This window comes from Argentina anserina, chromosome 5 (genome assembly GCF_933775445.1).
Source record: "Argentina anserina chromosome 5, drPotAnse1.1, whole genome shotgun sequence".
Classification (NCBI taxonomy): Eukaryota; Viridiplantae; Streptophyta; class Magnoliopsida; order Rosales; family Rosaceae; genus Argentina; species Argentina anserina.
Window position 1 is genome coordinate 27748303 of NC_065876.1, and position 14132 is coordinate 27762434.

General features: G+C 37.9%; 3 protein-coding genes across 4 annotated transcripts; 1 reads left to right on the top strand and 2 right to left on the bottom strand.

Annotated features, from left to right (window-relative positions):
- The first annotated feature begins 1047 nt into the window (after window positions 1-1047).
- On the top strand, window positions 1048-2235 carry LOC126795143 (F-box/kelch-repeat protein At3g06240-like). The gene has a single exon (XM_050521968.1). The coding sequence runs from the start codon at window positions 1256-1258 to the stop codon at window positions 2219-2221; it is 966 nt and encodes a 321-aa protein (XP_050377925.1). The 5' UTR covers window positions 1048-1255; the 3' UTR covers window positions 2222-2235.
- A 214-nt stretch (window positions 2236-2449) lies between these two features.
- LOC126795144 (uncharacterized) lies at window positions 2450-3954 on the bottom strand. Of its 2 annotated transcripts, XM_050521969.1 has the most exons (5): window positions 3740-3954; window positions 3558-3644; window positions 3323-3362; window positions 3192-3239; window positions 2450-2657 (listed from the first exon to the last, which is right to left on the bottom strand). In XM_050521969.1, exons 2-5 carry the CDS (start codon window positions 3583-3585, stop codon window positions 2450-2452), a joined length of 324 nt encoding a protein of 107 aa, XP_050377926.1. In that variant the 5' UTR covers window positions 3586-3644; window positions 3740-3954. The 2 variants fall into 2 exon arrangements, 1 of the variants encoding a protein (XP_050377926.1); XR_007672237.1 differs by lacking the exon at window positions 2450-2657 and having other exon boundaries at window positions 3040-3239; window positions 3323-3409.
- Window positions 3955-8767: 4813 nt separating this feature from the next.
- Window positions 8768-13522, bottom strand: LOC126793780 (uncharacterized). Its single transcript, XM_050520402.1, has 9 exons — window positions 13003-13522; window positions 12754-12892; window positions 12485-12606; window positions 12169-12372; window positions 11017-11076; window positions 10268-10406; window positions 9608-9726; window positions 9278-9502; window positions 8768-9170 (listed from the first exon to the last, which is right to left on the bottom strand). The coding sequence occupies exons 1-9, from the start codon at window positions 13498-13500 to the stop codon at window positions 8976-8978; spliced, it is 1701 nt and encodes a 566-aa protein (XP_050376359.1). The 5' UTR covers window positions 13501-13522; the 3' UTR covers window positions 8768-8975.
- Window positions 13523-14132: the final 610 nt, after the last annotated feature.

A 14132-nucleotide genomic window follows, 5' to 3' on the forward strand; every position in this document is an offset into this window, starting at 1 on the left:
ATTCTTCATCTTGTTTATCACTTAAATCGGTAAGAATTTGCCAATAATCAATTAGAACATATGGTCATTATATATTAAAATATACTAATTATACGAAATTATAAGGTATTTTTAGTTAAGGGTATTGTGGGTGCTTTAGGGTGTGTATTTAGTTAAATACTAGAATGAAAAAATAAATGTGTAGTATATTAAGTAGTGGGTGTGTATTAAGTAATACATGGTGTGTATTTAAAATTTCTCGTGTCGAAATATAAAAATAAGGAGAATAATTTGGTATTATCACGTAGTACTAAAGTATCGTATACAATATATAAAATTTTCTTGAATAGACCAAGGCTTGAAAAATCGCATCAGTGGACAGTGGACGAGAAATGCATTCAACAAGACACATCAATCTGATTACTAATTTACTAAATGATCAATTCATTGATATCTATTCACTACAAGATCATTTCTTTTCTCCCATGAGGGATCGATGATATCTATTTACTACAACATTTGTTGATATGAATTCGTTGAATCATGCTTAAAGAACAAAGCAGACTCATGTTTAAGTCAACAGGGAGCAATTAAATTATTTAATCGAACATTTATAAGTTTTTACCAAATCTGACATACTGTACATACACAACAAATTGGGCAAGAAGGGTCAAATTCTCGAGTTCGGGTTTGAACTACAGACTTACAACTGCAAGTGATATAGTTACTCAGGCCTCGATCTCATCGATTATTGTGCTGTAGTTCGGTTTTCGATCAAACCTAGCTCTGATATATACCAAGTAGATATTTAAGAATATATGTGTTTTGATATTAAGAATTTAATATGGTTTAAAACTTTGAATCATATACGATACAAATGTTATCCTAATAGGAAAATATTTCCTACAACTACTACAGAATATATCTTACTATACATATAAGGAAAGCAATATCTACACAAATTCAAAGATGTGACTATCATCACTATAAAAACAACATCCGCTCTTGCTTACATCTCTGAATCTTTTGTAGCATAAAAGGACACGATAAATGGAAAACAATGGCGAGCTGTCGCGATACCAAATCCCCCTTCCACCCGAGATCATAGTTGAGATTCTTTCAAGGCTACCAGTGAAGTCCTTATGCCGCTTCCGGTGTGTATCAAAGCCGTGGCGTTCTCTAATCTCCAACACCAAATTCATTGCACAACACGACAAGAAAGCTCTCGAGGATAGAGAGGTATTCACAGGGGAGACGAAGAGTCCTTTTTAACAAAATGGAAGTACTTGGTCTTTACTCTATGGACCTAGATATGTTTCTCAAACATGCAGATAATCATGATCATTTAGTAACAGCCACCGAGCTCAATTTTGTTTGCAATGAGTTTCATGCAGATAAAGGACATAGTAGACAACCTTGGAAAGGATCCGTCTACTCCTGTAATAACTTGTTGTTGGGGGAGACCAAGTATGGGTATTATATGATCAATCCTGCAACCAGAGAGATGAAGAATGTACCGAAGACACCGACATGGAGACCTACGGCTGTCAGGCCCATTCTCATGAGCTTATGTGGATTTGGATTTGATTACTCCACCAATGAGTATAAGGTGGTTAACGGGCAGATCTACAATGACTACATTGTATTTAGTATCTATAGATTGAAAACTGATGTTTGGCGACGAATAGAGTGCCACGCTTACAAGTATGGTAATGGTTTTCAAGGGATCTTTCTGAATGGAGCTATTCATTGGGTTGCAGAGAAAGTTAGTGTCGAACCCCCTCAGGTGATTTTAACTTTTCTATTAGCGGAGGAGGAGGTTGGCGAAATTCAACTCCCACCCATCACTACTTGTTCACCAATAACACTGGGAGTGTTTAGAGATTGTTTATGTATAACCTTTGGCAATTATATTGATCAATTATCTGAGGAGTTTTGGGTCATGAAAGAGTATAGGGTCAGTGAGTCTTGGACTAAAATGAGGTTCTCCATGCCATATAGGGTATTACAGGGATTTGGTTTCTCTACGAAATCTCATGAGGTGATGTTGTGTGACAATTCATTTGTTATGTACGACTCCCAAAAAGAAAGTTATAAGAAGCTTCAAATCCGTGATACCCCTGCAGTGGCTTATTGCCTTGGGGTTTATGTTGAGGGGCTTTTTCCACTTATTGATCATGCAAGAGACGACGAATCAGATGTGACACCCGACGAAGCATATATGAAACAGATCATGTTCTAATTATTTGGGCGGCCGCTTTACTTCGTTTTCTTTTTTCTTGTAGCAAGTTTTTGAAAACTTTTATATTTCAATATGTTATTAATCTTTGATATCTTGAAGACTTTTGAGTTTTATATGCATATTTCATGGATTCAAACGTTTCGGTTACAGTTGCTTTTTTTTTTAACTGGTGTTACAACATATATACGAATTTGCAAATTTCAACGTGGGTCTTAATAAATCTCCTGGTCATGATGGTATGTCTGCTTTATTTTTCAAACAGTATTGGCATATTGTTGCCTTGTTGGTGATAATGTGAGTCAGTTCTGTTTGCAAGTTCTTAATCATGGTCATGATTTGGACGACTTTAATCATACCCTGATAGTTAGGAATTAGGAACATACCAGCAAGAGAGAGACATCTTCGCGTCATTGTTCCTTGCACACAACAGCAACGTCTAAAGCACACACAAGACACAGAAAACATAAGACAAAATCTCTTCTATGCTATACCACTATAATATTCTATATCTCACAGAATGGACCGTTTTGCTTAAAGAAAAGCGTGGCTAGCATAGGGACTCCTCATATATTAATATAAAAAGTCTTATAGTCTTATTGAATGACACATATATTAAATAAGTGGCGGCAAGAGTTTAACATAATATATTTCTACTGATTTTACACAAAAGTTAAATCAAAGCCAATTACTTAATCGACAAGATAAATGCGGAGTCCATTGTAATTCCAACGTCACAAACATACAGTCCCGCTCACCTGTAGGTAGTGTTCGAAATGACAGCCGATATATCAACGATTTTTATATAGTCTTATTGAATGACACATATATTAAATAAGTGGCCGCAAGAGTTTAACATAATATATTTCTACTGATTTTACACAAAATTTAAATCAAAGCCAATTACTTAATCGACAAGATAAATGCGGAGTCCATTGTAATTCCAACATCACAAACATACAGTCCCGCTCACCTGCAGGCAGTGTTCGAAATGTTCGATATATCGGCCGATATTTCGAATCTGATACGATAATAGCATATCGGTCAAAAAATGAATCTGGAACCAGTAAAGGAGTAACAAAACTACAAGAGTACAAGACATACGTGATAGCAGTGAATCCAGTGATAGCTTGCGCCCTGCTGCCTGCACAACTTTAATAATTGCTAAATGCCAATCCAAATCTCTAATAGCTGAATTTAAGGATGTAATCACCAAAACCCATGATTAATTGCAAATCAAACTTATACCTAATTACATATAATAAAAGACTAAAACATAAGCAAGAATGAATTTGGAATTAGTAAAGGAGTAACAAGACTACAAGAGTACAAGACATACGTGATAGCAGTGAATCCAGTGATATCATGCGCCATGCTGCCTGCACAGCTTTAATAATTGCTAAATGCCAATCCAAAACTCTAATAGCTGAATTTAAGGATGTAATCACCAAAACCCATGATTAATTGCAAATCAAACTTATAAATCTCAACAAGAATCAGTGAAATTTGAAATACTCATACCTAATCGGCTAATCCGATTTGGAGTTGGAGATTACTGATCGGAGGACTGAGAAGTGGAGGAACCAAGGGCCAAGGATGTGAGGACTGAGATATGAGAAGCTCCTTCTTTAGTGTTGGTCATGCAGTCTTGGACTCATTGAGGATGAGATTTCCCGATCGGGAAGAAGTGAAGAAGAATATTAGAAGAGACTGAAGAGAGGAAGTCGACTACTCCATGATAGTCTGATCGATTGTTATGTTTCAATGTTTGGTTAATTAACTCTCTTTTTTTATCTGGGACTGGGTATGAAAGATACATATATACATGGAAATATTTTAGCCCAAATTTCGGTAGGGCTATAGCCCTAAGGCCCCTAACAGCCTTACACTTGCTTCCGCCCATGCTCATCATTCGTCAAACTATGGCTTAATGGCTGGGAAAGATGTGCGAGAGAAACTGAGAAAGAAGAGTCGGGATTCCTAAAAACTATTTTCATTAGATCGGTAGGATTTAATGACTTAAGATCAAACGGCCATGAATGGGCTGTCACTTTTTGCCCCGTAAATCATGTCCCGTAGGTGAGCGGGACTGCACAAACATACAATTCAATCAATATCATCAAATTACTGGAATAAATAGAGTTAGGATTGATGCGCATGCACACAAACAACGAATGAAGGGTCACCTCAAGAGCGCCAGTCATAGTAGAAATTTTGGTTACATTTTTTTTACAATTTACAACAAGATCAAGAACATGCATGCATGCTCCAGTTAAGTCAGATACTCGGATCTGCTCTAGGGTTTCGAAAAAATTTTCGTCTTCGTCTGACGACGCGTTCTTTGATGCCGTCGTCGGACGGGAGTTTGGTGCGGGTCAGATGGTGGCCTAGCATGGGTGGGTGGTGTAGGTGGACCGAAAGAGATTGGTTGTTCTGGGTGGTTCACGTTGTTTGTCCTAGTTCTGGGTTGCCAAGGTGTTTCTCTTGAGGCGGTGCGTGGTGGCGATTCTTGGGTTGTTGATTGGGTCTCGGCTGTGGGTATTGTTTGCGGTGAGGTGGTGCTCTAGTAGGAGGAAGAGAAGGCGTTGATGTTTTCTCAGGTTGATGGCTTCGATCTGGGTCGGCCTTGATGTTTCTTCATGCTTGGATTGATTCCTGAAAGGGATGAACAATACCTTTGTCATGGACGAGGATGGCGGCCTGAGGGTGTGGCCGACGTTGGGGCCGGAGTGGCGGCTCAGTGGTCAGAAGGCGGGGCTGACTTATTGGCAACATGGATGGCTGGTCTCTAGCAGATATGGAGGTGTGTCTGGGCTCTTTTGGGCCTAGGTTTGGGTTTTTTAAGAGGGCTTGGGTCTATGGGCCCATGTCTGTTTTTCTGGTATTTTTTTGTTTGGTTTTTTGTCCCTCCCCTTGTGTGAGGGATTTGGATGTTAGTAGGTAGGATTTGGTTGAATCGTTGAGTGCACATGTTTATGGTACATGTCATTTTAAATGATTATTCTAAAAGTCGGTTCTTGCTAGGTGTCAGTGTAATTGGGAGGTTGTATTTGCAAATATGTCGGAGGTTATAGTATGTGATGTTATTGGAGCGGTTCTGTTCTTGAGATTGACGATGAGTAGGTTGTTGGCTACTTCTGGAATCAGACTTATTTGGTTTGAGATTGGACCTTCTTGGCTTATGTCTATCAGACTAATAGTCTTGGTGTAATTGTATTATTCTTTTGGTGAAATATAATTTTCTTTCTCTAAAAAAGAAGAAGAACATGCATGCATGCAACAAATCAACATCATGACTTGACATACGTAATCATTGTCATCAGCAAAGGTGCTTAGGTTCTCTGCTTAATTTCTATGACTGGAGTCGAAAAGGGCAGTGCCATGTCAGTGCCATCACCATGCACTTCGCACAAATCTGGAGTCGAAAAGTTCATCTGAAATTTCAATCGGATTTCGAGCTTTGCCTACTCTAAAGATTTTCTTTGACATGTTGATGATAATCCCCAAGGTTTTGAGTCCTCATTGACCAGGCTCACTTGTGATGAGCTTTTTAAAAAAAAACGACGAAATTGTCACAATATATTGATAAGTAGGTAAGTCTACATAAACATGTAACGCCCTTCATAGGACTTCGAGACATTAGAACCATGCAAAACTAAACTCTAATAGTCTCATGCTGACAAACCATGACATGAATCCAAAAAGAACCATTAACCAATAGTGCCATTGAATGTAAAACTACGCTCACTTATTGAAAAAAACACACCAGAACCACCTTATACAGAGGAAGGGTTACCCCAGTAGTGATCACTGAACCTAAAGCTCCAGGATCCTCAACTACCCCAATCACACTACCACCACTAGTAGCGTCCTCACCAACGTTGTCAAAAATAACCAAAGCATGCTAGGTCTTGTACTTATGCTTCTTAGCTCTCTGTGGACCCGAATTTGCCTCACCTTCTTTCACCACCTTGGGTTTATTAGTAGAACCCTTAGGCCGGCCGGCTTTCCTTTTCATGAGCTCTTTCTTATGATGAGCTCTATTATAATGAGCAATACATTATATAGGAGAGATATGAATTTATCAATGTCAACACAAATGTATCACAACCTATTTTATGTACTCCCAATCTCTAACCTTCACATTTTTCCAAATGCCTATTTATAGTAGAAGAAACTTCTTCCCCTCAATTAATGCACAAGCCATTGATAAGGAAAGTACATCAATCATAGATTATTTATTTTGGAAAACTTATTGAAACCAGAATATCTATAGTTACGTTCCTAATGTAACACAAATTCTTTTCCAAAACAAAACATCCTCTCTTTTTTCTTTTGAGGGGAATTAATAAGTTCATTTGACAATAGTCATGCACGGCCACGAGGACCAAATACATGGAGTGACAGAACCACTCCAAATGCAAGCTAAATTAAGCAAATAACAACGCACAAATGCGCTTATTAAACAAACTATAAAAAGGAAAACGTCCAAACAAACGGACACATACTAAGAACAAAAGCAAAGCAAAAATGGATCTCTTCAAACCCTAATCTCAATACAAAATCAACCGACTCGAGCTTAAGGTATCAATTGCGTACTCTAAATGGAAGATTCGTTGAAACTAGAATTTGAGGAGGACAAAAGAGGCCCAACCTATATAAGCCCATAGCCCTACAAGCCACCATCATCCACAGTAGTTCCGACCATACTTGACCACATGGGACTTCACCGGAACCTCAATCCGGTGCCATGTCAGGCTTTGGAGCCATGATGAAATTGGTGGTGGGACTCAATGCCGCCGCCACCGCTAGGGTAACTAAGAGAACAAGTTTAGATCTGGGTTGAAATCCCCACTAGATCCGTCTACAATGAACCGACAAGAAGTAGATGCGAACAACTTCTTCTAATCCACCACACTTAGGCTTTGTCTGGCCGAAAATATGCAGTCCTTAAGTAGCCAAGAGCCGCTGATTGAAAACTAGGGTTTGGTATCGCTCCACAAAAACAAGAGTCGATGCTCTGACTTGTATCTTTGTTTTTTAAAACAAAAAACATTTTTAAAAACTCATTTCAACAATATTATGTATGATATGCATGAATGCAATTTACCTTAAAATACAACTCATGAGGTCATTGACTGATATCAATCACCACGACTTGAATCTTCAATTTTCAATTAAATTCAATCTTTGATAAATTCCTTTATCAGTTCGATTATCCTTTCTTAATGAAATAACTTGCCATAAGATAAGTATAAATATTAATATCACAATCTGATAATTAAAGAAAACAATGTCAAAACCACATTTGGACTTCTTTTCTTACACATCAACATAGTAGAATAAGGAATCTAATTCCAATGTTAATGCTAATAAAATCAGCATTAATAAAGGAATTTAATAAGATAATCAAGTACATAAAAACGTATTCAAATTAGGTTTTTTTTCCTTTCAGCACATTTAAGTCATAATTAAATTAGAATTTCTTTTAAGTACATCACCTTAATTGTAAATTTTATTTCAACAAAATCAAAATTAAAGATAGAAATGCACAACCACTAAGAAACCGTATGCATATTGCACTTTGTATTGAATGCCAACATATATGTACTTTCCCTATCACATTGAAATTCGATTAAAAAACGAACCACATCACAAATGATGGGAGAGGCTTGAGTAACTATTATTACTTGTACGTTTTGAATAGTTGCTATCGCTATATATATGATATTGCTGTGTGTATTGGGAGCTGAGTTTCGAGTTCTCGATCTCTAAAGCCGTACAAGTATTTGAATCTCAACGACTTGAAAACTGTTTGCGCCTTCTTCTGCAATCAACTCGTACGCCAACTGCATAGTAAAGCTTGAAAGCTTGGAGAAGAAAACAGAGAAAATTGAAATTTTAACAAATTGATATTGAATAATTTCGGTAACTTGTTACAGAGAGAGGACTACAAGAGGATCAGTTCAAAGTTTTTGTGTAATCGGCTTCATTTAATAGCTTTCAATAATTGCTGTGTATCATTCTTCTTTATTTCATAGGCAAGAATCACTTGGCTAAAAATAAGTTGAAATACAAAATAATACTGTGATATGACTATTTGAACCGAGTTGAAATCCAGATAAGCTCATTTCTTCATCTTGTGCTTCATCTTCATCTTCGCCTTCTCCTTCTCTTTTCGTTTCATTTCTTCGCGTTTCTTCTTCTCTTTCTGTTGCTTCTTCTTCATCTCTTGTTCCAGCCACTTCTTCTCCATCTCTTTCTCCTGTTCTAGTTTCTTCTTCTTCTCCTTTTCCTTGGCTTTCCTTATCTTTTCCCTCTCCTTCAGTTCCTCCTTTGTAAATTCTTTTCCTATTTTGAAACACATTTTGCTGAAGATGATTACGATTCACTTTCTGAAGAATGAATGAATATATATCATGCCTTTGTTTTGTACTATCTGACTGGATTTTCAAGCGGCAGCCGTCTTTTTTGTTGTTATTGCCATACGCTTAAATTGTCATCTATACGATTGCCGTCAAATGAACATTTGGTGGTGGCATTTCCATATAGCATAAAGCAACCAAAAGACTCATTCTTAATACCTAAAGTTGAGATCTGCTACTTCATTAGCTACTGTATTTCACTATTTGAGATAACCCCGAACTTAAACAAGAGCATTCATGTAATGTACATGGTAAATAACTGTTTCGCCCCTCGCCCTTAATATCTAACAGGGGACAACATTTCCAACACATCAATACAATTTCTAGCTCTTCTATTTACCAATGCAGAACTTGCCAAAAATGTTGGTTAAAACCTCTTCCGAAATGTCTTCTCCACTTATTTGGCCAAGCGCCATTGCAGCTTCCCTCAAATCAATTGTCCAGAAGTCCAACGGAATTTCCTCCTCTATTGAGGATTTCAACCTTGCAAGAGCCTCTTTGGTTCGGACAAGCTGCTCACATTGTCTCTGATGGGTCATTGAAATTTAATACAACAATGATAAAATTAGCAACCAGCATGCTTTCAATTTTGGTGCGAAGAACAGACAATATATTAATGTAACCAACTCCTAACCTGGTTCACAGTCCATCTTCGACTTCCTGCAGGAAATTTGTTGAGACCAATGATATCTAAAATTGCCTTCTCCAGATCTTGGATTCCTTGACCAGTGATGGCAGATGTGAAAACATGCTTATTGAAAGAATCAACATTTTTTTGAACCCGCTCCAAGCACTCAGATGTAACACAATCTATTTTGTTGATTACAAGGATTATTGGGGTTGAAGATCCAGACGTTTTCTGTAAACCACAACAGTAACAGACTCATGGATACTGCATAATCAAAGACAAGGATCAACAATGAAGATACATGCATATTCATATCACAGAGGAATGTGAGGGAACCTTATTAGATTGGATTCTGTCAAGAAGTTCAGTGTCCTCTTGACTCCAGCCATCAAGAGCACTTATTGCCATAATAATGACATCAGCACCCATAGCAACTGCTTCTGACCTCTCCACACCTGTGATATAAAGGAGAGAAAGGACATGTAAAACCGAAATAGCAAAACCCAATGCCACAGTAACAAGCATACACAAGCAGGATATCATTGGTTGTCAGCAGTTGATATCAAAATAGCCACATTACACTTGCCAAATGGTCCGTGATTACATCACAAAAACTCAGAAATAAATGCAATTGTGTACTGAACTATCAAACTTCAGTGCTATCTTAGCTGTCACTATAAAATTGAAACTCAAAAATGACTTGAATAAAGTACAAATTCTTATGGATCTTCTAAGCAGCATAGACAAACACTCAACATGGAGTACAGTGAAGCATCATTGGTCCAACCAATTCAACTTGATCAATATTGGAAATAACACAAGTCTTATGTTACATTGTTACTACAAAAGAAGTCTAGTAAGAGCCAAACTTGGTTTCTTGTGTGTTTTGGTAAAAAATTATCACCCAAAAAATGAGAAGACGCTAAGTTGGTTTCAGGTTCCATTATGTCTAACATAAGAATACATAGCCATTAAGACTGAGCAAAAAGAGTTTACCAATTCTCTCCACTATGTCATTGGTTTCCCTGATGCCTGCTGTATCAAGAAGGGTTACAGGAATACCACTAACTGTAATACTGGCTTCAACCACATCCCGAGTGGTCCCAGCAATTTCTGTAACTATAGCTCTTTCAGTCTGCACGCTAAAATAAAGAAGCAGCATTCAGTAGCATTTCCTGCTTCAAGAATTTGTTAAATAGAGAAAGAGAACTAACAAAGAGAAAACCACATTAATAAGCACACCTATGGTCATTCACTATATATTTCCATTATCTTGCAATATAATTGTTAATTTCAACATATGACACCCAAAAAAGCCAACAGAGTTTCTATTATAAACTATGAAGACTCAGAATTTAGAAATGATAGCATCAACTGAATTTAACCTGTTAACTAAACATAACTGACATGTATACCAACTGCCACCGCTTGTATAATTCAATTTTCAAAGAGGTATCTATAAAACCCAAATCTTTCATATAGCTTGCAGATATTTTGACATAGATAAGTGGAGATGACTTCACTAATTTACAAATGACGGATTCTTTAAAGAGGAATCACATTCTACAAAACCATCTATGCAGATCTTTCAAATAATTAAAATTGACGAGATTGAATTCTCAATGTGATAGAGAAGCAAGCATGTGAAAGTATGACAGTCACACACATCAACAACAGGAAAGTATATAAATGTAAAACAACAGGGAAGTATACACATAGATATAAAATATACTGCCACCACATACTTTGCTCCATGCATTGAGGAGGCTTGACTTCCCAACATTTGGACGGCCCAGAATTGCAATCTGCAATAATTTCAGAAAAGCTCCACAAATCAGAAGCATGTCAGAATTGCAGAGAGTTGAAACATACACCGTGTCTACATTCATATGTTAAGAGATATAAATGGATACAGCAACAACGTGCCCCAATATTAAAACTAAATAGGTAGTGCCTTTTTCAGGAAATATAGTGATGACTATAAAGTAAACATAAAAAACCTAATATACCTAACTAGTAAGTAAGGCACCCTATAGACTTTTATCTAAAAAAACCTACATTTCACTTTTGATGGGAACATCATAGCCAAACCTTTTAAGGTTGATGAGCAAAAAGATAGCACCTATTCCACCTAATCATTCCCTTTCGAAAGAGCCTGGTCAATTTCTTTGGAGGGAAAGCTGAGCCTGATTCTAGAACTCACTAACCTTTGTGTCCTTTCAAATTTCTGCATGGTGTCATTTCAATTCTTGTTTCAGTTGAGGAGTTTAAGTTTTCATTTATTAGGTCTTTTATGTTTCTGTTTCAGAATTTTAAGAGTCCTAAAGAGTCTTTAGTGCTAATTAATGTCTGTTATAGTCTCTAGTATAAATATATGTAAGAGCCAAATGGCTGAGGTGGTGTTGTTGAATAAGAATGATCAGATTATCTGAGTTTTCCTGTGATGGGATTGGCGAGAAGCCTAAATTAAGGCAAGTTGCCAAGATTAAGGTGAGAAGCCTGGGAGAGAATCCTAAAACCAAAGTGTTCTGGGCGTGAAGCCTAAACTAGGGTGTGAGGCCTAAATAAGGGTGAGAAACCTGGGAGAGATTCCTATTATCAAAGTGCTCTGTGTGTGTTTTAGCTCTAAGATTAAGAGTTTGTTGATCCTGGTTCCAAGCAGTTACTGTGCTGCATCAGCTTTTATAACACAAAACTTATCATGAACATATCTAAGTCTTAAACTATAGCTAGAGTATTCAAAGTTGAAGACATAAGGGTATCCATAGAATATTGACTGGCTTCAGAACCAGATATATAAACAACACAACTGCTCATATGACATAAGAACTGAAGTGAAATAATATTCTTGATATAGATGAAGTACAGAAGTAAGAAAAACAAATTAGAGATGGTACCTGTAATCCAGACTGCAGAAGTTGATCATAATTTGCCGTCTCAAGAGCACTCTCAACATCTTGTGACATAGCATGTATCTTATTTACAACTTGATTGGTATCAAGTGGTGGCATCTCATCATCAAAATCTAACCTTGCCTCAATTTCAGTAAGCAACTCAATGCACTGAAACCTTACAGATTTCACCATTGTAGAAAAGCCACCCTGCCAGTATAAAATTATTTTAAGTCCTTACTTTATAAATCCCTCACACAAAAGAAAGCTTGGGTATATAATCTCTATACTCTAATCAGAGACGATGACAACAGAGACATGCCTGAATTGTAGCTAGTGCTGCATCGGCTGCAGCCACAGATTTTGCCGAAATGAGCCTGTCAACATTTTCAGCTTGAGTCAGGTCCAACCGGCCATTGAGAAAGGCACGCAGGGTAAACTCCCCTACACCGAAAAATCACAAGTCTATGTCACATGTCATAAACTTTTCGTATTCACTTGAATCTTATCAAACAAGTTACATACATGTAATCTATAACTTCAATTCCATTTCAAGTAAGCTACATTGTGCAAGTGAGAAATGAAAGTCACCTGGCTCCGCGAGCCGCGCTCCGGCTTCCAAACAAGCTCTGAGAACACGGTTCAGGCACACCTGAGTCCCATGGCATTGAAGCTCCACCACATCTTCACGTGTATATGATCTTGGGGCCAACATAGGCACAGCTAAAACCTACTCAATCAATCAAATACATCAACTAACAGACTCTCTTAAACCCTAAGAACCCTAAAAGTTGGGGGACTCTAAAACCCTGAAGCAAGAGACGTTTTAAGAAGCTATACCTCATCGACCACATTGCCGCTGGGGTCCAAAACGACGCCGTACTCAATCACGTGACTGGTCGGCCGCCACGTGCTGTCGCTCTTTCTCTTCTTCTTCTTTCTTCCCGGACGGAACACGCGGCCGACGACGGCCACGGCGGAGGGACCGGAGAGCCGGACGATTCCGACCGCGCCGGGCGGGCCGCCGAGTGAGGTCACGATGGCGGCGATTGTGGTGGCGTTCTCCTCCGGCCGCGGCTGGGAGGCGTTTACAGCGGCGCGGTTGTCCTTGCCGAGGAGGAGCGCGTGGGATTTGTAGTCGGAGTCGGCGAGTGAGGCGGAGGAGGAAGAAGAGGAGCAGTGGCAGCGGGGTAAATAGGGAGGGAAGCGGGGGCGAGAATTGAGGAGGGGTTTGAAGGAGGAAGAGAGGGGAGGATAAGGGGGTTTGAGTTTAGGTCTTTTGTAGAGAAAATGGAGGAAGCGGAGAGGTGAGAGGAGGAGGAGGAGAGACGACGCCATTTGCTTTTGCCGTGTGTGCCTTTTGAATTCTTCACTGCCGATGAGACTTGTTTTTAACGTTTTATTAGTAAACTTTGGGCCTCAGAACTGTACTACACACATTTAGGGTTGCCCCGTCAGCTATTGATATTAAAAAATAATTTTAATTGGTTGAGACAAAAGTTTAAGTACTCATGTTTAATCAACGGAAGCATTTAAAAATTATATTTGTCAGTTTTTTATAATTTGTTTAAAAGTTGTATTTAATTCTGTGAATTTAGAAAATAAACTGATTCATTAAACACCCTATTCAGATTATTTGAGAATGTAACCTCATAATCTAAGACAAACTCGGAGCCAAACTGATCCTTATTTTCTATCTCATTCCTTTTCTCTCATATTCTCTTTCTCAATCTCATTACGGTTTAGTAAACGTGCCCATAAATTTTTCATTGATTTACTAAAAATAATAAATTATTTTCAAAAATTCTTATGTAATTTTGAATTTTGTTAATTAACCAAACAGAATAACACGAAACTTATTAGCCTTATAACCAAAATAACTCAGCCATGATACAAGTTGCAAATAACCAGCAGAAACATACTTCAGTAACATCTCTAGCTATAGCAGCCTTCTCTTCTGGCATTTTTCC

Coding starts and splice junctions, on each gene's coding strand:
- LOC126795143 (XM_050521968.1), top strand. CDS start 1,256: ATGGAAGTACTTGGTCTTTACTCTATGGACCTAGATATGTTTCTCAAA.
- LOC126795144 (XM_050521969.1), bottom strand. CDS start 3,585: ATGATATCACTGGATTCACTGCTATCAC. Junction 3,363..3,557: donor ACTGGATTCACTGCTATCAC/GTATGTCTTGTA, acceptor AAAGTTGTGCAG/GCAGCAGGGCGCAAGCTATC. Junction 2,658..3,191: donor ATTTCGAACACTGCCTGCAG/GTGAGCGGGACT, acceptor TGTGTGCTTTAG/ACGTTGCTGTTGTGTGCAAG.
- LOC126793780 (XM_050520402.1), bottom strand. CDS start 13,500: ATGGCGTCGTCTCTCCTCCTCCTCCTCTCACCTCTCCGCTTCCTCCAT. Junction 12,373..12,484: donor CAGCACTAGCTACAATTCAG/GCATGTCTCTGT, acceptor TTATACTGGCAG/GGTGGCTTTTCTACAATGGT. Junction 9,727..10,267: donor TGACATAGTGGAGAGAATTG/GTAAACTCTTTT, acceptor TTTATATCACAG/GTGTGGAGAGGTCAGAAGCA.